The 26,988-nt window shown below is 35.6% G+C and overlaps 10 protein-coding genes across 10 annotated transcripts; 4 read left to right on the top strand and 6 right to left on the bottom strand.

The window, feature by feature from the left end:
* Positions 1–160: 160 nt before the first annotated feature.
* Positions 161–672, bottom strand: RO3G_14194 (uncharacterized protein; the record flags this gene model as incomplete). The annotated part of the gene is made up of 4 exons (XM_067668778.1): positions 161–259; positions 376–460; positions 500–566; positions 612–672. 4 exons carry the CDS (start codon positions 670–672, stop codon positions 161–163), a joined length of 312 nt encoding a protein of 103 aa, XP_067524879.1.
* A 3,302-nt stretch (positions 673–3,974) lies between these two features.
* RO3G_14193 (uncharacterized protein) lies at positions 3,975–5,640 on the bottom strand (the record flags this gene model as incomplete). The annotated part of the gene is made up of 2 exons (XM_067668777.1): positions 3,975–4,004; positions 4,135–5,640. 2 exons carry the CDS (start codon positions 5,638–5,640, stop codon positions 3,975–3,977), a joined length of 1,536 nt encoding a protein of 511 aa, XP_067524878.1.
* A 1,758-nt stretch (positions 5,641–7,398) lies between these two features.
* Positions 7,399–7,602, bottom strand: RO3G_14192 (uncharacterized protein; the record flags this gene model as incomplete). The annotated part of the gene is made up of 1 exon (XM_067668776.1): positions 7,399–7,602. The coding sequence occupies one exon, from the start codon at positions 7,600–7,602 to the stop codon at positions 7,399–7,401; it is 204 nt and encodes a 67-aa protein (XP_067524877.1).
* A 1,493-nt stretch (positions 7,603–9,095) lies between these two features.
* Positions 9,096–9,501, top strand: RO3G_14191 (uncharacterized protein; the record flags this gene model as incomplete). The annotated part of the gene is made up of 2 exons (XM_067668775.1): positions 9,096–9,337; positions 9,390–9,501. The coding sequence occupies 2 exons, from the start codon at positions 9,096–9,098 to the stop codon at positions 9,499–9,501; spliced, it is 354 nt and encodes a 117-aa protein (XP_067524876.1).
* A 2,776-nt stretch (positions 9,502–12,277) lies between these two features.
* RO3G_14190 (uncharacterized protein) lies at positions 12,278–15,508 on the bottom strand (the record flags this gene model as incomplete). Its single annotated transcript, XM_067668774.1, has 1 exon — positions 12,278–15,508. One exon carries the CDS (start codon positions 15,506–15,508, stop codon positions 12,278–12,280), a length of 3,231 nt encoding a protein of 1,076 aa, XP_067524875.1.
* Positions 15,509–16,167: 659 nt separating this feature from the next.
* RO3G_14189 (uncharacterized protein) lies at positions 16,168–17,556 on the bottom strand (the record flags this gene model as incomplete). Its single annotated transcript, XM_067668773.1, has 1 exon — positions 16,168–17,556. One exon carries the CDS (start codon positions 17,554–17,556, stop codon positions 16,168–16,170), a length of 1,389 nt encoding a protein of 462 aa, XP_067524874.1.
* A 412-nt stretch (positions 17,557–17,968) lies between these two features.
* RO3G_14188 (uncharacterized protein) lies at positions 17,969–18,572 on the bottom strand (the record flags this gene model as incomplete). The annotated part of the gene is made up of 2 exons (XM_067668772.1): positions 17,969–18,033; positions 18,146–18,572. The coding sequence occupies 2 exons, from the start codon at positions 18,570–18,572 to the stop codon at positions 17,969–17,971; spliced, it is 492 nt and encodes a 163-aa protein (XP_067524873.1).
* Positions 18,573–19,247: 675 nt separating this feature from the next.
* On the top strand, positions 19,248–20,636 carry RO3G_14187 (uncharacterized protein; the record flags this gene model as incomplete). Its single annotated transcript, XM_067668771.1, has 1 exon — positions 19,248–20,636. One exon carries the CDS (start codon positions 19,248–19,250, stop codon positions 20,634–20,636), a length of 1,389 nt encoding a protein of 462 aa, XP_067524872.1.
* Positions 20,637–21,295: 659 nt separating this feature from the next.
* On the top strand, positions 21,296–24,526 carry RO3G_14186 (uncharacterized protein; the record flags this gene model as incomplete). The annotated part of the gene is made up of 1 exon (XM_067668770.1): positions 21,296–24,526. One exon carries the CDS (start codon positions 21,296–21,298, stop codon positions 24,524–24,526), a length of 3,231 nt encoding a protein of 1,076 aa, XP_067524871.1.
* Positions 24,527–25,778: 1,252 nt separating this feature from the next.
* Positions 25,779–26,539, top strand: RO3G_14185 (uncharacterized protein; the record flags this gene model as incomplete). Its single annotated transcript, XM_067668769.1, has 2 exons — positions 25,779–26,372; positions 26,423–26,539. 2 exons carry the CDS (start codon positions 25,779–25,781, stop codon positions 26,537–26,539), a joined length of 711 nt encoding a protein of 236 aa, XP_067524870.1.
* Between the last annotated feature and the right edge of the window lie 449 nt (positions 26,540–26,988).

Raw genomic sequence — 26,988 nt, 5'->3', positions numbered from 1 at the left:
ATACAGGTTTTGATGATAAGCATAGATGGGCAGTAAGCAGCTTCCATAGGTCTAGTTCCGCTCGGTTACATGAAACCCAATCATACATGTATGGCCAGCGCATGTCAATTGTTTGACTTATAAACTTGCCAATTCTCAGGGAACCTTTTTTATTCGTTTTTCAGTAAATAACTTGTGCATCTGAAACCAATGTTTGCAAAGTAGGCCCTTTTGAGCCAAGTTTCCAGAGCATCATGCAAATGGCATGCTCTTTAGTACTCTGTATAAGGATATATATGTTCAACCGCAATAACTATAACATCGCAGTCATAGAAATGTGCTAGATATTATATCGATTGATCCTCTGACACAGAAAAAAAAAATCTACAAGCTTACCTCGGTCCCAATTGTGTCCCGAATGACTTTGGTAACCAAGTTGATGGTAACTTGAAAGTGGTATTCTGTTGTGAAACTCAAAGCACTGTTTAATATGTGTGCTTAATGGATACTTTGCTATTACCAAACCATACCAACTGCAGCCAATAGAAAAGGCCTATTGGACTCACGAGCGCTGTGAGTATGATTATCTAAACAGATAAAATTTATACCTAACATTTGTTCAATTCAATAACTTTTTGTCGATATATCAAACTCCATACTCTCAAAAACACATTCAAAGTAATAGTTAAGCATTGCCTTGATTTTAAGTTATAAAGATTTTTAATTATATAGCATTGAATGCTGTCGTTGCATGTTGCCTGATACATCTTGTTGTTTCTGAAAGTCAAGATAGGAACAAGATGAAGATAAAGTAGCAAAGACGCAGTGTTCGAATAAATGAAAATAGCACGAGATTAAAGCGTTGTATCAGAATTTTGGATCCTTTCTCAGCTCATTCAACACTCTCAAACCATAGCAATAGTAAAAGCAAACGAAGTATGATCAAGGAAAGCATACTCTGATTCTATTCAATATTGTACTTGTCCTACAGATCTTAATGAACGGCAAACATTTTTACACACGAGCTAACAATGTTACTTTGATTTCATTCTTTATACTCAAGCATTCTCAATTATAAATCCTAAGCTCATGTTTACTTAAGAAAAAGAGAACAACAACGTCATTAGCAAGGGCGAGAAATAACCGAGCCAAGCTCTCTCAAAGAGAAATGAGCATATCAAATTATATCAAATGAATTCGGCAGTTGGTGGCTAATATCACTTTGTCAAATTCGGCGATTTTGATTTCATGAAAAGTAAAATACACACTTTCTGTTGGTGTAATAAAACACTTTACAACTTGTGTTTAATAAGAGTATTAGATGCTGACAAACATTTGTATCATGGCCATTATCAAGCGTGCAGGTTCTTATTTCGTCTTTTGATAGGTTCTGAACTAGTATTGTAGCATCTGTGGCTGATGTTTCCTTATCCCTTAATAAAGCACATTGATTGTTTGGCTTGAATGATTATTTCCCCCTCCCCCTTTGCTTTTCTGTTATGAAACCTAAGTTGTACTCAGCGTCTGCTGGTATTGAGCTCCTAGCCAAATTCTTCTTGACATATTTGGATAAATTATATTTTTTATAAAACGCTTCCGAGGTTCTTATTTCTTTATTTCCTAACACTACGTGATAGAGCAGACACGAAAAGGAGCTTTTGATTGTCATCATTGATGGTTATCATCTCATTCATATCACTGTCTTTTTTCTTGCACTTTCATACAAATGACAAAACTTTTGCAAAAGAGAATACATAGATGTATTTACCCACATTTTGTATCTTAATATTCTCTTATTGCTTTAAATGAAAAACAATATATATATATATATATATATAGTTTACTACTACATATTTTTAAAACTTATACAATTGCTTTTTGAAAATTATTCAGTAAGTGTTAAGCTAATTAATAGATTTTGTTCAGTTAAAAGATACTTCTTGTATATCCTTTATCTTCCTATCAGTATCCTTATTATGTGATTTAACAATAGTTGTTTAATGTATTCAATTGGATTGCTGAGTATGTGTAAATAAAATATAAGCTTACATGCATTGTTCTAAATTTTTCTTTTTGTTTATTGAGAATCAATATCCTCATGAGTGTGCCAAGTAGCTTTATTGTTTGATGACTTGTTTATTTGTAATATATTTATTTTATAGGATGTAATCATGCATAATCAATACAGATCAGTTTTTGTGTTTTTCGTGATGGCAAAGGGGCATTCCTTGGCTCGTTATAATTTATATAGTGAAATAGAAAGAAATCAATACAAGTGTATGCTGAACTTAAAATTAAATGATAATGCAAACATGGATAATAAGAAGAATTGGCTTTTCTGCGCAATCTTAAGGAGTGATACTTTAATTTTCTATACAGTTCCCTAAAGTTGTATTTGATTAAGCATGGCCCCATACAACAATTTTTCTTTTTCTTATATCCGGTTTTAATGACTTACCTCAATCAGCTTCACTATGGTTATTGGTTTAAAGTATTAGCGAGATACAGTCAGTTCTGGCGAATCTTTAAATAAAACCATTCGTTTGTGTTTTCATCGTATTTCAGATTTCACTGCGGTGCTATGCAACACGTTGTTGATCGACAGTAGTTGAATCTTTACATAACTTTTAGTCTTTAAAAATTAAGTGGGATAGACTACTCGTTTTTGAATTAAAAAAAAGTATTCATTATTACAGATTAAGGATTACTATCCAACCCAGGACAAGTATAATGAAATATACTTACGCAGCTTTATCAAGGTCGTTCAATCAATATAGCTGGTGTTTTTGAAGCTTTGACTCGAAAGTTTGCTGCTTCCACTAATAAGTGCAATCAAATGTTGTTAAATTACCCACATTCTTGAATCAAAACCGATCCTAAATTCATATCACTTGTCATATGCACTGCTTAGTTTTGTTAAATAGAAAGCTATACTAAAAAGTTGTAGTTGTCGAATTTTTATTTTGGTTACTGAACCTCATGTAGTGAAATATCGAGCTTTGTATATGCTGTGAAGATGTATATTATGGCTTACACAGCAGTATTCTTTGCAACTGCATGAAAATTCAGAGAAGCAACAAAAGCCTAGTCTCAAATATAACAGACAATCCGCTGATTACCATATAATCAAGAAATCCTATCAAGTCCTTCCCCAAGAGAGAAAGACTTTTATAACAAAAAAGCTAAAGGATATGCATGAAAACTTTTATTCATTTCGAGACTATTTGATAGGGACTTGCTAGCTTTTTGAATGGTGTTAATGACTTAAGATTTCGATTTTTAAAGTAGATACGTTGACAATGAAGATCATGGCTTGCTTTTGAAAGACCTGTATTTGGATGCATGTCCTTATTAGAGCATTCCTATTATTTAACGATAGTATCAAGAGCTATAGAGCATGGATTGATATTACTTTTATTATGTAGCTGATACAAGCTTATTGATGAATCAATTCTACAGAGCACAAAGGGGTCTAAATGCTGCTTGTCTTCATAAAACATATAACTACATTATGCTGTTACACTTTGGTTTGGTAAATGTGTCTTTGCTCTGATTAAGGGATATTTACTAATCAAACACTTGCATTATTGACATTACTTTTCTTTAATAAAGAAAAGTAGTAATTGAGAATTGTTCGGAATATATTCAATCCTTTCAACTTGCCCTCATACATGAAAAGAGTCTTTGTATTCACATTTTGCTAACAATGTTGAATTACGTAAAAAGGTTGTGCTCTCTAATGCTAGAAAAGACTTACTTTTCTGATTCAAAATAAATGCCTTGATGATAAAAGAAGCTAAAATAAATACAGGAAGGAGCATATAAACGAGTGATCGAATGTACAAACGTCAATTGAATGGGAGAAGCATCATGACTGTAAACTGAGCTTCATGCTTTGTTCATTAAGATCTAGAGTCTTTAGTTTCAAGTCAGAAAATCAAACAAAAAGGCTTCAATTGACATCAATATATACACAAATAAAAGCAAGTGACCATTTACAGGAAAAGACTGTTTTTAGAATAAATCTAAATTAAAAATAAACAAGGACCAAGATAAAGATTATCTTATGGTCTTGGTATTCAATAGAAGCCATCAAGGCTTTTGTTTTTGTTTCTTTTAATTGGAAATGAAGATATTTTAGGAACATGATTTTACTTTTTGCTCTCGATCAAATACCCACTGAAGCTCTACAACTTCTCTCCAGAGGCCTGTTTCTCTACCAAACGTCAAATCCACGGAAACTTTAGCCCATTCAATCCAAGTTCGAGTACCACCAGCATAGACTTTTTCTAGTTTTCTTTGTATACCAATCAATTCCATCTCCACCAGGGCGTTCCAGCAAGATCTTGCGAATATCAGACTGTGATAAGCCATCTTTGGATGGAGGGGTGGATAAAGTAGACAATAGGCAACAAGCAGGTACAGTGAACACCTTGAGGCTTCCACCCATTTGCCAGCCTTGATTCGTTCAATCAACACGAGCTCTGCACTGTGAATAGTTGAGGTGGTGAAAGCAGACACCTGAGGCACATTGGACAGTGATTCAATTGCCACAGGCAGTCTCTGTAACAAATTATTCTTGTCTTCTATCACGTACGCTCTCAAATTCTGCTGCCGTTTTTTATCACCAATGGTTGCTGCATGCACATCCGGAAGAACGATTTTACCGATAAAGTGAGCGAAAGGTGGAAGATCCATGATTTGCATTGGCGACCAAGTGTCCTTTTGTTCAACAAGTCGTGACATGTTTAGCACCGACCACTCCTTGATGCATCGGCTGACAAATTCTCGGCCTTGTTCTTCAGTGGGTATGATTGTATCTCCTTTTTCCAGTAAAACGTCTATTCCGCTCAAATTACCGATACAACGTGCACATGTACACTCGTAATCTTTGCCGAATCTCTTTTTAAGCTGTTCCGACCGTTGTTTCTTATTGCTAATCATATCTACATACGCAATTGTAATGGGATCTCCAGGTTGAATGGTTTCTATAGTGATAAGATGCTGCTTTCCTTGTTTGTAAACAACTGCTGAGTTTGGACGACAAGAGTGCTTGACGTGCAGAGCAGTGATAGGATAGAGGCCGACAGCCATTTGCTCCATATGATGTTCAAAGTCAAAGATAGGAAATATACATGCTTGAATCTGACCATAGAGGACAGCAAGTTCTTGTGTTGATATATCTTGCGGTTTCAGTAATTCTGCCACGCGCTCCAGCCATTCCGGTGGATTGTTGCACAAATTTGGGGTATCTTTGAGTGCTTTCAAAGCAAATGCTAAATGGGGCGATTGCTGCTTATTCATACGATAGTGACTGCTCAAAGTCAGGGCTGCTCTTTCGAGTAACCACTGATCTGTATCGACATGCACGTAGTTATCTGTTGCCTGAGGTTCGCAAAGTACTCTGTGGAAATGTAACCAGGCGTTTCGAAAGCAAGCATTACCACAAAAATAAGCAGATCGACATCGTGAGCAGCATTGGAGTTGTGCTTTTGATAGACAATAATTACATCTTTGGTGACGCTTTGAAGGAAGTGGAATCGAAACTAACGATGGCTCGATAAATAATGTGATGCCTGGTTCTAAATGCTTAGCTGCTGTAAATTGTTTATTTTCTGCAGAAATAAGTCTTTCTTCTTTATGATCAAAGTCTTCCAACATGAATAAAATATTAAAAAAGGAAAAACAGTGGAAAAAAAAGAAAAGAAGGATAGGCTTAATAAGGTAAAAAAAAATAAAAATATTTTTTTTTCCCAGGTGGGATTGAGCTGAAGGTCAATTTTTTTGACTGCAAATTAAAAATTGAACCGATATTTAGAATAAAGAGAGAGAGAAAGAAAGAAAAAAAAGACTGAGAACAAGGTTATCAAGTCCACAGAGCTTATTCTAAACATTTTGTTCTTTTCTTATTTTAATGATACTTGCTATGTAGAACTTATAGATTTTTGAGTGACATTATATCAGTGGCGGAAAGTTAAAGCAATTAGAATAAAGCACGTGCCTCTTCTATCAAGATTTGTGATTTACCAAAAGCAATGCTTCTCAGAACCTTTATAATACAATCAAGTTTCTACTTGCAGTTATTGAATTCAAATATGTTTAGGTAATATTGACTTTAGAGCTCATTTTATCAACTGTCAAAAGTAGAGGCGCCAGATAGGTTGCTAAGCTACGAACTTATCTTTCGGAGCGACGCTCTATTTGCAGTGATTGGCTCTTGTATATTGTGTGTCAAGTTGAAAAAGGGTTTTTATTACTAATAAGATATTGCCTTTAAAATTCATATCGTAGAAAAGAATCTGATGAATTGTATCATTTTGAGTATAGAGACTAAAAATCAGAAATCAACAATATAACAGTATGAAACATGTATAACAACACGGATTATTAAGGCAATGAATATTGGCAGAGATCACAAATGGATTCTATTATAACACCAAGTGTTATTGAATACAAACAAGAGTTCAAGATAAAAAAAAGAAAAGGCTACAACATTCAAATATTAACACATCCTATTTGCCTTTACGATTAAAACCTTATGTTATCTCACTTGCTTTTACAAAAAACCTCTTTATAACACTTTTAAATTGTCATGCTAGCGTATTACATTATTACATAAGCAAAAATAGAGAACAAAAAAATAATAATAAAATATTTAGGACATTTGAAATAAAAGTTGAGCCTGAATAGCTGTAAACGCCATATGGTAGTTCTAAAGATCTTCAAGGACAAGAACCACCTTTTGATGCAACCAATGTCTTCTTTGAACAAGTAGAAAGCTAAATTTAAAGGCCAAAGTGGTCGTAGTCCGAAACGACAGATTCAAGAGGAGAATTTACTGAATCACTGGTTATCCTGATAAAGTGACATAAGCCCTGATCTACAGGCAATGTATCACAATTGAGAAGTATGTGGTATTTTGGATATGCGTCATCAAAGAAAGTAGGTTATAAGAATCTCTTTATTTCCTATCAGTAAATAACTCTTCATTTTATGCATTAAAAAGAGTATTAACAACCAAAAAGTTGAAAAGGTATGACGCTTTACTTGTTTTTCTCTACCGTTTTAGTAAGAGATCCATAACTAAATCATCAAACTCTCTTTTTTTTCGTTTACAAGTAGCTATTACTTCTTTAATACATTTTTTCTTCTTTTGGCAAGAGAAAAGGACTATATCCCTGAATAGGTTTCAATAACAGTAGAGATCTTATTTTTCTAAGGAAAACAAAAGAAAAAATAAAGGATCCTTTAGCCTCTAATTTCTCCTTCTCCGATATAGTAAATCTTGTTTTTTTTTATTACAAGTGTTAAATAATGTGAGGGATCGATGAAGAGAAGATTTGGCTTTTGAATGTTAATTGAATGATGATGCTTGTGTGTATTGATTCTTTTCAACTTTCTTATATGCAAATCTGGCAATTAAATGTGATCCCTTCTCCACTGCTGTATACCTTTTATGTAATTTTCATGTAACTCAGACTTGTATTCGTCTAATTTTTCAATATTTTCAATAGCCAATTCACGTCCAATCCTCTGAATTTGTTGACCTCTGAGAGTCATCTTTTCTGCTTGTTGAATCGCAGCATCTAACAAGTCTCCAGTAGCCGTGACAATTTTACCCATCATTAAACGAACGACATGATCATACCAAAAGGAAATAAGTGGTACAGACTGAAGTAATCCTTTTTTGGAAAAAATAAATAACGAATAACACGTGAAAATCCTTGAGTACCTTCAAGCGTCCAACTATCTTCTTGTTGATAGACTTTGAGCAGTCCACTGTCTTGTTCTGTTTCTTTAAAGCGTAATGTGGTGATGGAAGGAAATTGGATTTGAATGAAAGATGGGAATAGACAAGGTGAAATAGTTTGTGTCAAGTGAATAACGGCTGTATGTCTGGATTAGGATAAACAAGTGTAAACATTTCTCTCTCTCTCTCTCTCTTTGTTTATATATCTTTTTTTACCCGTCAAAAACTATATTATTAATAACAGGTTCTTTTCTATTCATCGTTTGCCAAACTGTATAAACACTAGTAATAAATTCAAGTGAGTGTTTATGTTATGATTATCTATACTTTACTATTGTATATTTAGTACTCCTTCTGTACTCATAATAGGCGATAAGAGTGTTGCGTCTGAAAAAAAGTAATATTCCAAGACTCTTTTTCTTTTAATTGTATTATAAGAAAATAAATCTTCAACGAGATCTATTCAATAAATGATAAAGACAGTTATAAGTTTTAAGCTTAAATTAATGTGATATATACTTTTTATTAATGACATAGAAGACACTTGGCTGCTATCACCAATATCAGACATGATCAAAGGTACGAAAGAGAAAAAAAAATAAATGGCCGATTTCTCATTTTTATGCAAATTAAAGTGCCGATATGAATATATGTGACTTGTTTTTAATTGAGTTCCCCAATGGTTACCAGCCAACGCTTTTTTCTTTCATTTTTACAACAAAAATAACATAATGCCAAGTCCATTAGAAACATGGTTTACTGATATTCCACCTATAACACGAATTTATATATCTCTGTCATTTATAACAAGTATAGCAGTAGTAAGTAAACGCTCATCATCTAAATTAGTCCACATAAACTAAAGATTGTAATCCCAACAAAAGCATTTAGGGTTTGTACATCCTTTACAACTGTGGTTAAATTATGAAAGCATTGTAAACGATTTACAAGTAAGTAGACGTTTTTATTCATATTTTGCTTGATTCATTTTGAATTTCTTTTAGTGGTGGCGACTTATTACCAACTTTTTTTATTTTGGACCTTTATCCATTGACTTTTTCTTTCACATATTCTTCTTGTAAGAAAACATACCAATACACACACACACAACCGGGAAATAGAGAATGAATTGACATTTAATATGAATTTCAGGGCAAGATATAGTCGAATGATGGAAGAAGGATTTTATAGAAACAAACCTGCTGATTATGCTTGGCTCATTTTATTTTCAGCTTCAGTTCTTTTACTCTGTTCTGTAAAGTTATTTGTTGAGAAAGATATGAAGAAAGTCTAACGATCAATGCATACATAGATCATTTTACCCTATGCTTACATACCCTTCTTGGGTTCAGCACTTGCATTTACAATGGTTTATATTTGGGCAAGAAGAAATCCATATGTTCGGTTAAACTTTTTAGGTCTTATTGTCTTTAGTGCACCTTATTTGCCTTGGGTACTTTTGTTATTTTCCATGACATTGAATGGTAAAGTGCCTCAGGGAGATGCATTGGGGATCTTTGTGGGACATATTTATTACTTTTTTGAAGATGTTTGGCCACGTGATCCATTAAGTCATGGCAAGAAATGGCTATCAACTCCTAGATTATTGTAAGTGCTTGAAAAGGGTTGAGTTTTCTCAGTTAACAAACACATACAATAGTCGTTGGTTAATTGAAGGAAATCAAAATGATGATCTGGACATTACACATGAAGATAATACACCAAACCAGCCGCATGAAGAGGAAGTAGCAGCAGTTGAAGAAGAAAGATAAAAGATATAAAAAAAGATATATCGTGTAACAAAGTTATGGGAGGATATTTCCCTTGAAATATTAGAAAATAAATTATTATTTTTGATTGGCGGGTAGCTAATTCCTTTCCTCGAAGTTGCACCATGTCAATCCTCTATTTCTCTCTCTCTCTTTTATACATTATAAATGATGCTTTTTGCTTTTATTTTTCCGATTCTTGAATTAAAAAAAAAAAGAATGAATATGCTGATAATAATAAGCTGATTAGGATATGTATCAAAAGCATTTGAAAACTTGAAGGACTATGTGATGGATAAAAAACCCAGGGTTACTATTGTATATGTATTTAAATATTAGACTATAGACGCGTATATTTTTGCAATTAGTGCACTTTCAAGGAAACACTAGTTGAAAGGCAAAGCGAATCAAGTTTTATTTACAGCACATATCTGATTGTATTTATGCCTTAAACTAAAACTTTTATTAAAATAACCAGAGAAATGAAGCATTTACGATCCTTAACACCTAAAATTAGAAAAACTTAAAAAACCAAATGAAAAGTTAACAATCAAAGGAGATTAATTAAAGACAAAAGCAGAAAAACAAGAGTTTTTATTTCGACACTTACTACGTTGGCAATTATACTGTCAAACGAAAAACTCAAGGTGGTACATATGTGTTGGTTGATGCAACTGGAGCACTCTTACCAAGAGATGTATCTTTATCGAAAATAAAGGTTACTTCCCAGGAAGCAACCATATTCAATACTGATCAATCTGAATCATACAATGTTGAGGCGCTTTTACACCATAAGAGATCACCAGGTAATTATTTATATAAAGTTTGTTGGAAAGGCTACGGAGAAGAAGATGACACTTGAGAATCAGTTAGTCATTTCCATGATTATAGACCGATCCAAACATATTGGCCACATCTAACTGAGCAAGAACCAGGGCGCGAAGTTCAACTTTTTCCTAACTCTAAAAGAAATATTGACCTTCTTTACCAACTCTCATTAACTAAACAGCAAATAACGCAATTGTAAAATATTTACAAGGATAAACGATGAATTTTTTCTCATGCCTTAATTGTTCACTATGCAATCACATTTACAGACAAACATCACTTTAACAACAAACTTCTGCTTAAAGTTTATTACCGCCTAAATGATTTGTTTCATTCTTGAACACTATACTTTATATGACTTCACCTTACCAAGCACCTATTTATTACAACAGATGGAGCTCATCTTGACATCTCAGACTTCGTTTTAACCTTAAGTTAAACAAACATCTTTTCACTTGCCACATTAATCACAGAAAAGATGATTACAACCTAGAAGGGGGCAATGTCATGCTTTGGGATGTCAATAAGGTACAGTTTTATTATTTTGGACTAAATCTTAACAAATGAGTTTGAATAAGAACAGATTCTGATAATTAGCAATTGCCCTGAATAATACGTTTCAGTTTATATCTAGATAGTTTATGACTAGCACCAGATTATAACATTCTTCTTGTATGTGTCAAGTCCTGACAAGTTGACCTTAGAAAGAGTTAAAAGTATGCAAGCATATATCTACTAGTATGCTTCATTATCTGATATTACATGTTTATAGGGCGTTCGGTCTTCTTCTTGGTGAATACATTAAGCTAATCAAAGAAACTGATCTTAAGACCAATTATCTCAACTCAATATTATCAACATTCCTCAATAAAGACATTCACTAATTGAAGTATCCCGAGGTCGATCCGAAGCAAAAAGTCAATAGAAGCAGTCGTACAAAAAGACTTGATGCGATCTACTATGAAATCAACCAATTAGTATTGAGAGAAAAAATAAGATTTGGAAAGATTAAATCAATTGAAAGAAAGAAAAAAGAACCCCTTCAGCTTACTATCACTAGACTAATATCGTTTACTTCACTTTGCCAAGAACACTATAGACAAAGAAAACGGATGCTATCAAATATTGCTTTTCCAGACAGTTGGACATAAAACAGCCTTCTACATTTACACTATACTCAACAAATCATTTTACATCATAACTGAATTGTTTGCTCTTAAAATATCCGTTGCCGTCAGTCAAATTGGTAATTTAACAATCAACAACATGCGAAGTTTATATAGTATTCAACATCCACTTGACAATTTTCAACGCCTCGAAACCCTGACAATCGGAAAAAAAATGTCTATGAAGACACCAGAGTTCTGTGGGCTCATGTTGAACCGTATTTGTGTCTCGCATAACAATGCCATACGTTTTTAGTTCTTGTGCTTTTAGTCATTAACACCAGCAACACATTTTTTTTTAATCTATAGTCGCCCATCAATGCATTGTAATAAATTATCTTTATTCTCCAGATCAGCTACAGTAGCTGCTCTGTTTAACGGCGGATAGAACTTTGGGAAATTCACCCATATATCTGTCAATTCCTGTTGAAGCATATTGTCGTTTCAGGCTTAAAGTAAACTGTCAGTTGAGGCTAACTCAGATTGTCGGGAGCTATTAAAGCTTAACTGTACATCACAGTTCCTATTTGAATAGGAAGTGTTTTACTGCTGTACTCTTTTTTTTTTACTTTATTTTTCATAAACTTTTTTATTATGTTCTGTTACACGTTTCAAATGAACTAAGCTAAAAGTCACAGACTACTTTCCTAATATATATTCTTTTTTTTTTTTTTTTTTTTTATGGATGAAAATTTTAATGTTTATTAAAACTCATCAAAGAGTATAAGGATTAAGAGCGATACAAGTGTATTAAACAGTGACTTGTCGCGAAAATACAAAAGAAATTAGCATAGAGAATTGTAAGCAGATAGTTTCAATAGCTCCTTCTGGATTTGATTGAGGACAATCTCATCCACGACAGGAGTCTGTTCAAAGAATTGTTGCCAGTGGACTTTCCAAATGAATCGAATGACTGTAGCAAAAAAATCATAGATTGTAAACTTGTCATGATAGTGTAAGATGTAATACTTGGATAATCTAAGAGTGGATAGATCCTCGAATATTGAGCTACAGTTGGGATCTTTAGGATTTGACAAGTATTTCTTGAAGGCTGCGTTCCACAAGTCTTGTTTTTGAATACAAGTAAAGAGCATATGTTGCTCTGTTTCTAGTAGCTTGCACAATTGGCAGTAGTCGTCATCTACCTTTGCTGGGATGATTCTATGCAAATTGGCGCGAGTGGATAATTTCTTATGGAGAAGTCTGTACCATACATTCCTAGGAATATGGTGCATAGGGCTACTGATAAAAGCTTTCCAGTTGTTAGGACTTATATTAGTGATTTGTGAGTTTGAGTTGAAGCTAAACATTGTCTTTAATTGACGATTCTTCAATGCTGTTATATTGATATCTTCATAGCTCATCTGTTGAATGAATGGGTCAAAGTTGATATTTGGTTCAGTTGGATGCTCTTCATTGTCCAATTCAAGGTCTTGCTGTTCAGCTGATAATAAAGATGCAAAATATGGCTTGAAGATAAGGTTTCCAGTAAGTACAGCATTTTTGATTTTTTGTAGAATATTGGGAGAGCCACAATGTTGTCTGCTTTTGAACTGTATACCATTTGAAAGGAAATCCTGTTCAAAGAAATGATATGCTTTTTGTGCTTGAAGAAACTTGCTAAACTTGAATTTCTCTTGTGGGTCTTCTTCGCATATATCTTTGAAGGGAATGAGTAGACTAGTTTGTGCTGATATTGTAAAGTCATTTTCTGTAGGTAAACGGGGACAGGAGTCCAAAGCACTAAACATGGGGATTAGTGGATGGAGGCCTTTCATGTTACTGTATGATCTGGAATGTTTGAATATCAAAGGGATGACATGTGAGGGAGCATCAAAGGAAGATTGCAAAGTAAATATCAACATCTTGTACAGGAAGTCTGGTATCCTTTGACGACAGTTTAACAGCAATGGATTGATATATCGAAACTGGAAAATCTTTTGCTGAACTTCTACATTCAATAATGAAACACCACCTTTGTTTTTCGGCTGTTCTAGAGTTGTCCGAGCAATCCTGGGAAACAAGTTGTGGGTCACGAATTGATACACAATAGAAGACACCTTGTTGTAAAAGCTTTTTGGGAGACTTGTAATTCGCAGAAAATGCCACAACTTGGAGAGTATGAGTGTATTAGCAATGTGTGCCCTACCATAAACGGAAAGTTGACGCTGTGAATGAATGTTAACCGAGCTTTCAAGCTTGCGGATGGTTTCTTTATGGAATATAGTTCGTTGATCGTTGGTAAACCATATTGGGTATCCAAGGTACTTGATGTAGCCTAATGATTGAGAGTCAAACCACCTGAGACCATTATGAATGATTAGTTCTTTGAGTTCTCGATTGTGGAATGTATTTCCACCGGCTAAAGGAAATGCCACCGACTTGGAATAGTTTGCTTGAGAGTTGGACGCACCATTATATACTTTTAGACGCTCTTGAAGTTCCAGAAATTCTTCCTTAGAATTGATAAATATGAGTATATCGTCTGCGTAGGCTAATAATTTAACTGGTCTTGGTGCTGTTAATTGCAAGTCAGAGTTGGATCTTCTAGCTTTAAGACAGTAGCCATCAATGATTTCATTGTGAAGGATGGATAGTAAGAATGGTTCTATTGCAAGATTGAAAAGTATAGGTGAAATCGAGTCTCCTTGACGTAATCCGCGCAATTGTTGTATACTGTCAGACAAAGATCCATTCACGTTGACGGATATAGAATTGCCAAAGAAGAGGTCGTGGATACACTTGATGAATTTATTGGGGAAACCAAACCTGTTGAGTACTTTGCACAAATATTCGGGGTGAATACGGTCGTAGGCCTTTGTTTGATCTAACATGACTCCTAAACTTTCTGATATTGGTGTTGATTTAGAGGCATCCTCCATAATCAACCGACATGCGAAGCCATGATCTCCTATAAACCTGTTGTGCATGAAGCCTGATTGGAAACGAGTGATCAATTTGGATGAGATACTCATAATCCTGCTATTCATGATCCTTGTAAAGACTTTGCAATCTGTATTAATCAGTGAGATTGGACGCCAGTTACTTAGGCTTGTAAGGTCACCAGTCTTGGGTAAGAGAACCAAACAAGTTTGTTGCCATGATTTTGGAAAAAGCGCCTTGTTGATAGCATCATTGTAAACTTCTAGTACTAGAGACTTGCAGCTGGGATGACCAATTATCAAGTGTAAGATTTCATAGGGTAATCCATCCATGCCTGGGCTACTTTTATGAGGAGTTCTTCTCGATCCATCTAGAATGTCACCAAATGAAATGCTGCTGATTATATGTTTAGCATCGCTTGGTGATACCTGTTTGTCTATCGTGTTTAGCATTGACTCAAGGTCGTGATGATCAATAGGTTCTGTGGAGTAAAGTGTAGAATAGAAATTGGAAGCTGCATCTAGTTTCGCTTTAATATCTAAGCATTCCAAGCCAGTTTCTGGATGCACAAGCTTAGTGATATTTCGCTTGATATTTCTCGATTCAGCTGTTCTTTTGAGGTATCCGGCCGATTTCTCATTGTTTTCGATCCATCGTTTACCTGCTCTGAGGATATCTATTTCGGCTATTTCGGTTTGTAACTTTGCAAGCTTATTCTCAACTTCAGGAAGCAAGATATTCAAACAAGTTGAGTTGTCGGAGTACCGCTTGAAGATATCATTTCTTTGACTTTGGAGCTGCTTGATCCGATCATTCCTCCATTGACATCTATTTCTGCAAAAGTTTTGAGTAACCTTTTTAACCATTTTCTTGAGTAGATCCCATTTCTCTTGTGGAGAGTTAGTATATTTGGATAGCTTATTAGTAATGTATTTTTCTATTTGTTCATTGAGCTTATGAGCGTATGCTGGGTTCTTGACTAAGTTTGGATTAGCTCTCCAGAGACCCTTTCCAGTTGAAGAGGTTCCTACGGTGAAGTTTATAGATAAAAGAGCGTGGTCTGTCCATTCTTTGTTCATGTATTCAACATTCCCGTTGTTGCAATTGTTGTGAATACTTTTGTTTGCAAACATATAGTCTATACAAGTGGATGAGTCTGCTCTTCGGAAAGTTGGTCGGTAGCTGATGTTGTCTTCCACGTAATTTATACAATCCTCAAACTGAGAAAGCATAAACCGCAGAAAGTGATGTGGGACGTTCGATCGTCTTGTGTTGTGATAAGTATTGTTGTCGAAGGAGAGATTGAAGTCCCCTGCTATGAAGAGATTTTGAATAATAGTGTTTGAACTATCCAAGGACTCTAGTTGATGGAGTATGCTCGAGAAGAAGACATTTCTGTCGACTGCATTGCTTGCTGGAGCATAGAGGTTTAGTATAAAAAAGGGTTGTATAGATTCGTCTGACCAAGAGATTTTTACGAGTAAAAATCTTTGATCGTCCGATTGTTGAATTAGTTCCATATTTTGGGACTGACTGAGATTAATGATTCCACAGTACTTGGTCCACAGTGTCTGGTGCGCTTGAAATTTCATGTTGAGTGATTGAGTTATTTTATCGAATGAATGAAGAGGTATATTTGTTTCTTGACATAGTAATATGTTTAGTTGCTGTTGTCTTAGATATCGAATAAAGTTGTCGGTGTGTTGTAGATTGTTATTTTTGTAAATTGTTCTGCAATTGATTGAGCCTATCTTCATATTTATGATCTTATTACTATGATTATTCATAATAATTATAAGTTGAGTTTAGTGGAGGGCTGTGGTGATCCTCCTGCCGCCGAGTTATTTTCATCATATTCGTCTTCAAATGTTGCATTTTCTTCTACTTCTAAACTATTGTCGGAAAGAGCGGATTTTTTCTTGGATCTTTCCACAGCTGAAGTAGGTGTAAATGCTTCCGAGTTGTTACGTTTCTGCATATTCATAGAGAGGCCATTAAATGTGACAAGTGGGTGCAGTAACCTCTTGGCGGCTTCTTTTCTGCCCGTTTTCTTCTGACTTGAATCTTCATCGATTGGAGTAAATAAGATACTACCGTCAATGTTCTCTTCGTCTACTGAGTCTAAAGTAGAAATGGCTTCCTGAAAATCATCTTTGTCTTCTGCTACAGATGTACTGTCGGGCTTACGATTATCTTCTTCTGACATTTCCGTATCCATTTCTTGAAGGTTACTCAATATAACCGTCTCTTTTTCGGTATTCATCTGCTCTACATTAGCTTTCATCACCCTAGAGCGGTGGGTTGCCACTTGTTTTCTCTTACGATTCCAAGGGGCATCAGGACATTGGGCTTTTAAATGTTGAGTACTCTCACAGATAAAGCAAGCTTTTCTTCTACGAAGAAGAACTGGACAATTCACTCGTGTATGATCATCAACATGGCAAAGATTGCAAATGGGCTTCATATTGCTCCAGACAATATGTAAATAGTGATCTTGTTCCCAAGATGGAATTTGGGGTGTAAGAGGCTCATAACTTTTTGTTTTATCCTTGACAAGGGTAACGTACCCCCTGCCATTAAACCAACCACCATCCACTGTATGATGGAGTCCTATTTCCAAAATGCTCCCATACTTCTCAAATAACTGAATCATCAACGGTTTCAATTTGTCATCCTTTTCATAAGGAATATTGGTGATCCCTATTCTGATCACATCCGAATTTTTATCCATCGTTGCCTGTACTTTGATTTTTCTACCGAGAATCAAAAACTCCTTATTCAATGCTTCCATCTTATCTTCTTCATTATCAAAATTAAGCTCAATGTACTGATGGGCTCTACCAACTTTTCTTTCCCTAAGGCCTATGCCTTTAGGAAATTGGTCTCTGAGAACCAGGTTAAGACTTCTATCTTTAAAATTCAAGCCTTCAAATTCTGAAGCGGCAATAACGATGGAGTGTTTATCAATAGCTTGAAGAAAAACTGTTTGACTTTCCAGATTAGCTACGTTATTAACATCTGACTTGTTGTGAAATGAGACACTTCGTTTTTGGTCTTTAACTGTTTGCGCCCATGTTTTGAATTCAAACGGTTTGTTGTTAGGATTATGGCGAGAATCGGCTACCCCAGGAGGATTATTAGCCTTGCTAGTAATGTCGTGATTAATAGCGGAAAGACCCATGTCCCAAAAAAAAAAAAAAAAAAAAAAAAAAAAAAAAAAACAATTACAGTTCAGACCAATAAAAATTCGTTTTCAGACAAATCAAAAAAGGAAATTCGGACAAATAAAAAATAGTTTCAGACAAACGAAAACAGTATATTCAGACAAGATAATTAATACTAAGCTAAACCAGCTTCTTTATCAAGACACCTATCCCAGAAAGTCTCTGAATGCCTAATCCACCCAAGACAATCCTCCGTTGTAACGCTCCTGCAAGCCTCTTGAATTCTGGGTGTCAGAGTATCCAATGAAGAGAGAGGATTGCGTCGGACGTGCGATTTAATCTTAGCCCAGCACTCCTCGATTGGATTAAGGAAAGGTGAGTAAGGTGGCATAAATAGAGGTATGTAACCGCGATTTTGAATAGCTTCAACTACATAGTGGGAATGGTGAATTCGGCAATTGTCCATGACAATAAAGAATCCATTTTTGTCGTGCCTATCTAGAACATCCATAACATTTCGAACAAAAGTAACGATATGGTAGGCTGTAGTACCTTTTTTCACCTTCGTTTTAGGTGTATTCTCAGTTTTTGCCTTTCGCTTTTTACTCTTAGGTAAAGGAAACTCCTTCTCAATCTTAGCAACATCACTAGGCTTAAGGGGTTCCACTTTGGAGAAATTAATAGTGCCAAATGGAGATATACACCCAACAATACTCAAATTTACGCCCTTTTGAGTAGGAACTTTGACTTGTGCTGGTTCGCCCTTGAGTGACCAAGCTCTACTTCTAATTTGATGCGAATTGAATCCAGCTTCATCAATAAACACGCAATTTTTCTGAAAATCAACTCCAGCAGCTTTCCATTCCGTTATTATCTTGTAACGAAGCCCAATTGTTCTATTGGTGTCTCTATCCATGGTGTAAAGGCTTGAATTTTTCAAAGATAGCCTTATCTTCTCTGTCATATGTTTGCGTAGTCCACTTTCAGGTATTTGAAGGTCTTCGAATAGTTTGCAAAGCTCTTCCTTGGCCATACTAACCGTAACACATGGGTTACTATCAACCAGGCCGATTAGAAAACGCGTGTGCTCCTCTTTGATTTTAATATTGTTTGCCTTAGGAACAAATTTGTTCACTTTCGATGGTCATTTTATACAGCCTACAGGAATGGCAGTTCCATCGCTTTCATTCCATTGTTTGAGTATTTCATAAGCAGTTGAACGAGGAATCAAACAAGCCTTTGCGTGCTTCGCGATCGATCCACCTTCTTCCTGAACAAGTTCAATAAATCGCCTAATATTTTCAGGACCATAAGCTTTATACGGTAGAAACTTCGTGCTATCTTTATGCTCGCTGTCGAATAAACTAGTCTCTTTTTGAGCATTTACATCCTGTTCGTTATTTTCGTCAATAGCAGCATCCTCTACTACTTTTCGAGGTGCAGTTTGATCATCAGCTAAAAGCAGTAGTTTGCCATACGTAAAAGCAGGATCCTCATCAATGTCCATTTCTTCAACAATCTCTTCGACTCGGTTGTCACTCATTACAATTTCATTTGCTATTCTACAATGTTCGTTCATATTATAATCTGAAAAAAAAAAAAAAAAAATACAAGTGTCTGAAAAGAAAACAAATTAGTCTGAAACAATTTTTTATTTTGTCCGAATTACGGACGTTGCCGTAGTGAGGACGAAAGATATGGTAAACTCATGGTTCTTTCCGCTATTAATCACGACATTACTAGCAAGGCTAATAATCCTCCTGGGGTAGCCGATTCTCGCCATAATCCTAACAACAAACCGTTTGAATTCAAAACATGGGCGCAAACAGTTAAAGACCAAAAACGAAGTGTCTCATTTCACAACAAGTCAGATGTTAATAACGTAGCTAATCTGGAAAGTCAAACAGTTTTTCTTCAAGCTATTGATAAACACTCCATCGTTATTGCCGCTTCAGAATTTGAAGGCTTGAATTTTAAAGATAGAAGTCTTAACCTGGTTCTCAGAGACCAATTTCCTAAAGGCATAGGCCTTAGGGAAAGAAAAGTTGGTAGAGCCCATCAGTACATTGAGCTTAATTTTGATAATGAAGAAGATAAGATGGAAGCATTGAATAAGGAGTTTTTGATTCTCGGTAGAAAAATCAAAGTACAGGCAACGATGGATAAAAATTCGGATGTGATCAGAATAGGGATCACCAATATTCCTTATGAAAAGGATGACAAATTGAAACCGTTGATGATTCAGTTATTTGAGAAGTATGGGAGCATTTTGGAAATAGGACTCCATCATACAGTGGATGGTGGTTGGTTTAATGGCAGGGGGTACGTTACCCTTGTCAAGGATAAAACAAAAAGTTATGAGCCTCTTACACCCCAAATTCCATCTTGGGAACAAGATCACTATTTACATATTGTCTGGAGCAATATGAAGCCCATTTGCAATCTTTGCCATGTTGATGATCATACACGAGTGAATTGTCCAGTTCTTCTTCGTAGAAGAAAAGCTTGCTTTATCTGTGAGAGTACTCAACATTTAAAAGCCCAATGTCCTGATGCCCCTTGGAATCGTAAGAGAAAACAAGTGGCAACCCACCGCTCTAGGGTGATGAAAGCTAATGTAGAGCAGATGAATACCGAAAAAGAGACGGTTATATTGAGTAACCTTCAAGAAATGGATACGGAAATGTCAGAAGAAGATAATCGTAAGCCCGACAGTACATCTGTAGCAGAAGACAAAGATGATTTTCAGGAAGCCATTTCTACTTTAGACTCAGTAGACGAAGAGAACATTGACGGTAGTATCTTATTTACTCCAATCGATGAAGATTCAAGTCAGAAGAAAACGGGCAGAAAAGAAGCCGCCAAGAGGTTACTGCACCCACTTGTCACATTTAATGGCCTCTCTATGAATATGCAGAAACGTAACAACTCGGAAGCATTTACACCTACTTCAGCTGTGGAAAGATCCAAGAAAAAATCCGCTCTTTCCGACAATAGTTTAGAAGTAGAAGAAAATGCAACATTTGAAGACGAATATGATGAAAATAACTCGGCGGCAGGAGGATCACCACAGCCCTCCACTAAACTCAACTTATAATTATTATGAATAATCATAGTAATAAGATCATAAATATGAAGATAGGCTCAATCAATTGCAGAACAATTTACAAAAATAACAATCTACAACACACCGACAACTTTATTCGATATCTAAGACAACAGCAACTAAACATATTACTATGTCAAGAAACAAATATACCTCTTCATTCATTCGATAAAATAACTCAATCACTCAACATGAAATTTCAAGCGCACCAGACACTGTGGACCAAGTACTGTGGAATCATTAATCTCAGTCAGTCCCAAAATATGGAACTAATTCAACAATCGGACGATCAAAGATTTTTACTCGTAAAAATCTCTTGGTCAGACGAATCTATACAACCCTTTTTTATACTAAACCTCTATGCTCCAGCAAGCAATGCAGTCGACAGAAATGTCTTCTTCTCGAGCATACTCCATCAACTAGAGTCCTTGGATAGTTCAAACACTATTATTCAAAATCTCTTCATAGCAGGGGACTTCAATCTCTCCTTCGACAACAATACTTATCACAACACAAGACGATCGAACGTCCCACATCACTTTCTGCGGTTTATGCTTTCTCAGTTTGAGGATTGTATAAATTACGTGGAAGACAACATCAGCTACCGACCAACTTTCCGAAGAGCAGACTCATCCACTTGTATAGACTATATGTTTGCAAACAAAAGTATTCACAACAATTGCAACAACGGGAATGTTGAATACATGAACAAAGAATGGACAGACCACGCTCTTTTATCTATAAACTTCACCGTAGGAACCTCTTCAACTGGAAAGGGTCTCTGGAGAGCTAATCCAAACTTAGTCAAGAACCCAGCATACGCTCATAAGCTCAATGAACAAATAGAAAAATACATTACTAATAAGCTATCCAAATATACTAACTCTCCACAAGAGAAATGGGATCTACTCAAGAAAATGGTTAAAAAGGTTACTCAAAACTTTTGCAGAAATAGATGTCAATGGAGGAATGATCGGATCAAGCAGCTCCAAAGTCAAAGAAATGATATCTTCAAGCGGTACTCCGACAACTCAACTTGTTTGAATATCTTGCTTCCTGAAGTTGAGAATAAGCTTGCAAAGTTACAAACCGAAATAGCCGAAATAGATATCCTCAGAGCAGGTAAACGATGGATCGAAAACAATGAGAAATCGGCCGGATACCTCAAAAGAACAGCTGAATCGAGAAATATCAAGCGAAATATCACTAAGCTTGTGCATCCAGAAACTGGCTTGGAATGCTTAGATATTAAAGCGAAACTAGATGCAGCTTCCAATTTCTATTCTACACTTTACTCCACAGAACCTATTGATCATCACGACCTTGAGTCAATGCTAAACACGATAGACAAACAGGTATCACCAAGCGATGCTAAACATATAATCAGCAGCATTTCATTTGGTGACATTCTAGATGGATCGAGAAGAACTCCTCATAAAAGTAGCCCAGGCATGGATGGATTACCCTATGAAATCTTACACTTGATAATTGGTCATCCCAGCTGCAAGTCTCTAGTACTAGAAGTTTACAATGATGCTATCAACAAGGCGCTTTTTCCAAAATCATGGCAACAAACTTGTTTGGTTCTCTTACCCAAGACTGGTGACCTTACAAGCCTAAGTAACTGGCGTCCAATCTCACTGATTAATACAGATTGCAAAGTCTTTACAAGGATCATGAATAGCAGGATTATGAGTATCTCATCCAAATTGATCACTCGTTTCCAATCAGGCTTCATGCACAACAGGTTTATAGGAGATCATGGCTTCGCATGTCGGTTGATTATGGAGGATGCCTCTAAATCAACACCAATATCAGAAAGTTTAGGAGTCATGTTAGATCAAACAAAGGCCTACGACCGTATTCACCCCGAATATTTGTGCAAAGTACTCAACAGGTTTGGTTTCCCCAATAAATTCATCAAGTGTATCCACGACCTCTTCTTTGGCAATTCTATATCCGTCAACGTGAATGGATCTTTGTCTGACAGTATACAACAATTGCGCGGATTACGTCAAGGAGACTCGATTTCACCTATACTTTTCAATCTTGCAATAGAACCATTCTTACTATCCATCCTTCACAATGAAATCATTGATGGCTACTGTCTTAAAGCTAGAAGATCCAACTCTGACTTGCAATTAACAGCACCAAGACCAGTTAAATTATTAGCCTACGCAGACGATATACTCATATTTATCAATTCTAAGGAAGAATTTCTGGAACTTCAAGAGCGTCTAAAAGTATATAATGGTGCGTCCAACTCTCAAGCAAACTATTCCAAGTCGGTGGCATTTCCTTTAGCCGGTGGAAATACATTCCACAATCGAGAACTCAAAGAACTAATCATTCATAATGGTCTCAGGTGGTTTGACTCTCAATCATTAGGCTACATCAAGTACCTTGGATACCCAATATGGTTTACCAACGATCAACGAACTATATTCCATAAAGAAACCATCCGCAAGCTTGAAAGCTCGGTTAACATTCATTCACAGCGTCAACTTTCCGTTTATGGTAGGGCACACATTGCTAATACACTCATACTCTCCAAGTTGTGGCATTTTCTGCGAATTACAAGTCTCCCAAAAAGCTTTTACAACAAGGTGTCTTCTATTGTGTATCAATTCGTGACCCACAACTTGTTTCCCAGGATTGCTCGGACAACTCTAGAACAGCCGAAAAACAAAGGTGGTGTTTCATTATTGAATGTAGAAGTTCAGCAAAAGATTTTCCAGTTTCGATATATCAATCCATTGCTGTTAAACTGTCGTCAAAGGATACCAGACTTCCTGTACAAGATGTTGATATTTACTTTGCAATCTTCCTTTGATGCTCCCTCACATGTCATCCCTTTGATATTCAAACATTCCAGATCATACAGTAACATGAAAGGCCTCCATCCACTAATCCCCATGTTTAGTGCTTTGGACTCCTGTCCCCGTTTACCTACAGAAAATGACTTTACAATATCAGCACAAACTAGTCTACTCATTCCCTTCAAAGATATATGCGAAGAAGACCCACAAGAGAAATTCAAGTTTAGCAAGTTTCTTCAAGCACAAAAAGCATATCATTTCTTTGAACAGGATTTCCTTTCAAATGGTATACAGTTCAAAAGCAGACAACATTGTGGCTCTCCCAATATTCTACAAAAAATCAAAAATGCTGTACTTACTGGAAACCTTATCTTCAAGCCATATTTTGCATCTTTATTATCAGCTGAACAGCAAGACCTTGAATTGGACAATGAAGAGCATCCAACTGAACCAAATATCAACTTTGACCCATTCATTCAACAGATGAGCTATGAAGATATCAATATAACAGCATTGAAGAATCGTCAATTAAAGACAATGTTTAGCTTCAACTCAAACTCACAAATCACTAATATAAGTCCTAACAACTGGAAAGCTTTTATCAGTAGCCCTATGCACCATATTCCTAGGAATGTATGGTACAGACTTCTCCATAAGAAATTATCCACTCGCGCCAATTTGCATAGAATCATCCCAGCAAAGGTAGATGACGACTACTGCCAATTGTGCAAGCTACTAGAAACAGAGCAACATATGCTCTTTACTTGTATTCAAAAACAAGACTTGTGGAACGCAGCCTTCAAGAAATACTTGTCAAATCCTAAAGATCCCAACTGTAGCTCAATATTCGAGGATCTATCCACTCTTAGATTATCCAAGTATTACATCTTACACTATCATGACAAGTTTACAATCTATGATTTTTTTGCTACAGTCATTCGATTCATTTGGAAAGTCCACTGGCAACAATTCTTTGAACAGACTCCTGTCGTGGATGAGATTGTCCTCAATCAAATCCAGAAGGAGCTATTGAAACTATCTGCTTACAATTCTCTATGCTAATTTCTTTTGTATTTTCGCGACAAGTCACTGTTTAATACACTTGTATCGCTCTTAATCCTTATACTCTTTGATGAGTTTTAATAAACATTAAAATTTTCTCCCCTTAAAAAAAAAAAAAAAAAAAAAAAAAAAAAGGTTTTGGTAAACTCGCGACAAGTCACTGTTTAATACACTTGTATCGCTCTTAATCCTTATACTTTTTGAGGAGTTTTAATAAACATTAAAATTTTCCTCCCTAAAAAAAAAAAAAAAAAAAAAAAAAAAAAAAAAAAAAAAAAAGATTTCCGCATTTTGCCCTCAAAAAAAAAAATATCGGTCTTTCAGTAATAAAGGGCAATAGACTTTCCAAAAAAGAGCACCTGTAAAAAAAGGGCACTTTTTTAAAACATGAATAACTCTGCGAATGCTTACTTTACAATCAAACTAATCAAATTACTAGGTTTTTTAATTTTTTTTACAACAAAATGCTTCTTCAAAACTCAAAAAGATGCAACACAGCAAAAAATAACTTTTTGCATACAAAAACATAACTATTTGCCACTTGTATAATTATCAATAATGCATAATGTTATAACGAGTTTGCACTATTATTTGCAGTGTGTATGAGTGACCAATCTTGGTGGATGTATTAAATTATTAGATTGGTCATTTCATACATAATTTAGGACCTAAAGCAAATGTATTTGAACATGAATGTTAAAAAACATTACCATTTTCCTTTTTATATCAACTAGGACTTATTTTCATATGATTTTAAAGTAATTGGGGCGACACGAAAGCAAAATTATGAATCAAGAATAACCCTTTTCCTTACAGATTTACTAAAAGCAGCGGGATTTGAAGAAGTCGAGCTCAAATCAGTCTCAATTCCATTAGGCGATTGGGGGCTGGATTTGGATGTCGTGTGGAAACATAACATGGAAGGATTTGCTGAATCATTAAGTCCCTTATTAAGCAAGATGATGAGTTTATCAATAGCGGAGTATAAGGATCGATGGTGTGAGTTTTTAAAAGAATCAAAAGATCTAAAGCCATTTACAAATGCATATGCTGCTTGGACTAGAAAACTTTTGAATTCTAAAAATCATGTTGATTAGATTTTGTGTCCTGAATTTAATAAACAATGCCCATAAAAAAGAACATTTTGCTTTCAGAAGAAAAAGAAAAGCTGAACACAGAGCGTGTGTGAATAAACAAACACAAAAACGCTTTCACTTCATTTCTTCTTTTTTCCCCCTATTTTTTTAAAAAAATGACGTCTGAATCCAATATAAGCAAGCAATCATCCATTCGTTCTGCAATATCTTCTTCAAATAACAGTATTCGTAAGCTTTTTCATAAGTTTCCAAAAGACACCTCTTCTTCCATTTCATCCACCGAAACAGAAGGTGGTCCCAGTCAGACACAGATTGACTTGATCCGTCTCAGTTGGGAACAAGTCTCTCAAACACGTCATACCACAGACGACCCAAACATCTCTCCATCGCATGCCTTTGGTCTAGCCTTCTATGAAGCACTCTTTGAGCTCTGTCCAGAGGTCGAAACACTGTTTCATGATGTCATTCAGCAAGCCAGGGCATTCACAGGTATGATTGCCTATATTGCCAGAGCACCCACACTTACAAAGGAAAAGAAGGGGACGACAATCAAGGATATGAACACGAAAAAAGTAGAAGAAGAAGATTCAGAATGGTTAGCGACGCAAATGAGGGAATTAGGAGCAAGACATTACTTTTATGAAATCAAACCAATGCACTTTGATCTTGTTGGACCTGCCTTTGTGATTGCATTGAAAAAAAGAATGGGTAAAGAGTACACAGAAGAAACAGGGGAGGCTTGGATCAAGGTTTGTATATGGTGCAAGTAAGGGAAAGCATCTTTTGATTGATTTCTTAGGCTGCTGCTTATGTTGCTCATCATATGACGATCGGGTTCGAATCGCAGAGAGACTGGGAGAAAGGCGGTCCACTGAAGAAGATAAGAAGATCAAAGCAACCTTGTACAATACAATGAATACAAAATACATTCTTCTCTGTTTATTGGTCAAAAGGAAACCACAGCAACCAAACCTGTTTTTCTCGTTACACACACTCAAACTTAATTTTTAATAAAGAATTTAGAAAACAAAAAGTTTACTAACTCTAAATCACCAAGAGAGACTGTTGTACATCTCACCTTATCCTTAAAAAAAGTCTGTTTTGAAATGATGCCTGGAGCTCAATAGTCAATAAAGAACAAGGTCAAGAGCACTCAAGGGGAACACAAAAAGCGCAGTGAAAATTGTAAACACTTTTATTGTGATCAACACTTTCATTTGTTTAAAAATATAAGCTCTTGTCTTGTGATAGATTGAATGCAAAGGTTAGTTTAAAATATAATAAGCAGCCACTAACAAAAATCCCCATAATTAATCAGAATTCATTGGGCCGGTGCATGGGAGTACAATTCTTTTGAAAAAAAAA

The sequence above is a fragment of the Rhizopus delemar genome, genomic scaffold (genome assembly GCF_000149305.1).
Source record: "Rhizopus delemar RA 99-880 supercont3.13 genomic scaffold, whole genome shotgun sequence".
In the NCBI taxonomy this organism is placed as follows: domain Eukaryota; kingdom Fungi; phylum Mucoromycota; class Mucoromycetes; order Mucorales; family Rhizopodaceae; genus Rhizopus; species Rhizopus delemar.
Note: the sequence above shows the minus strand (reverse complement) of the source record. Positions and strands in the feature narration are given on the sequence as shown.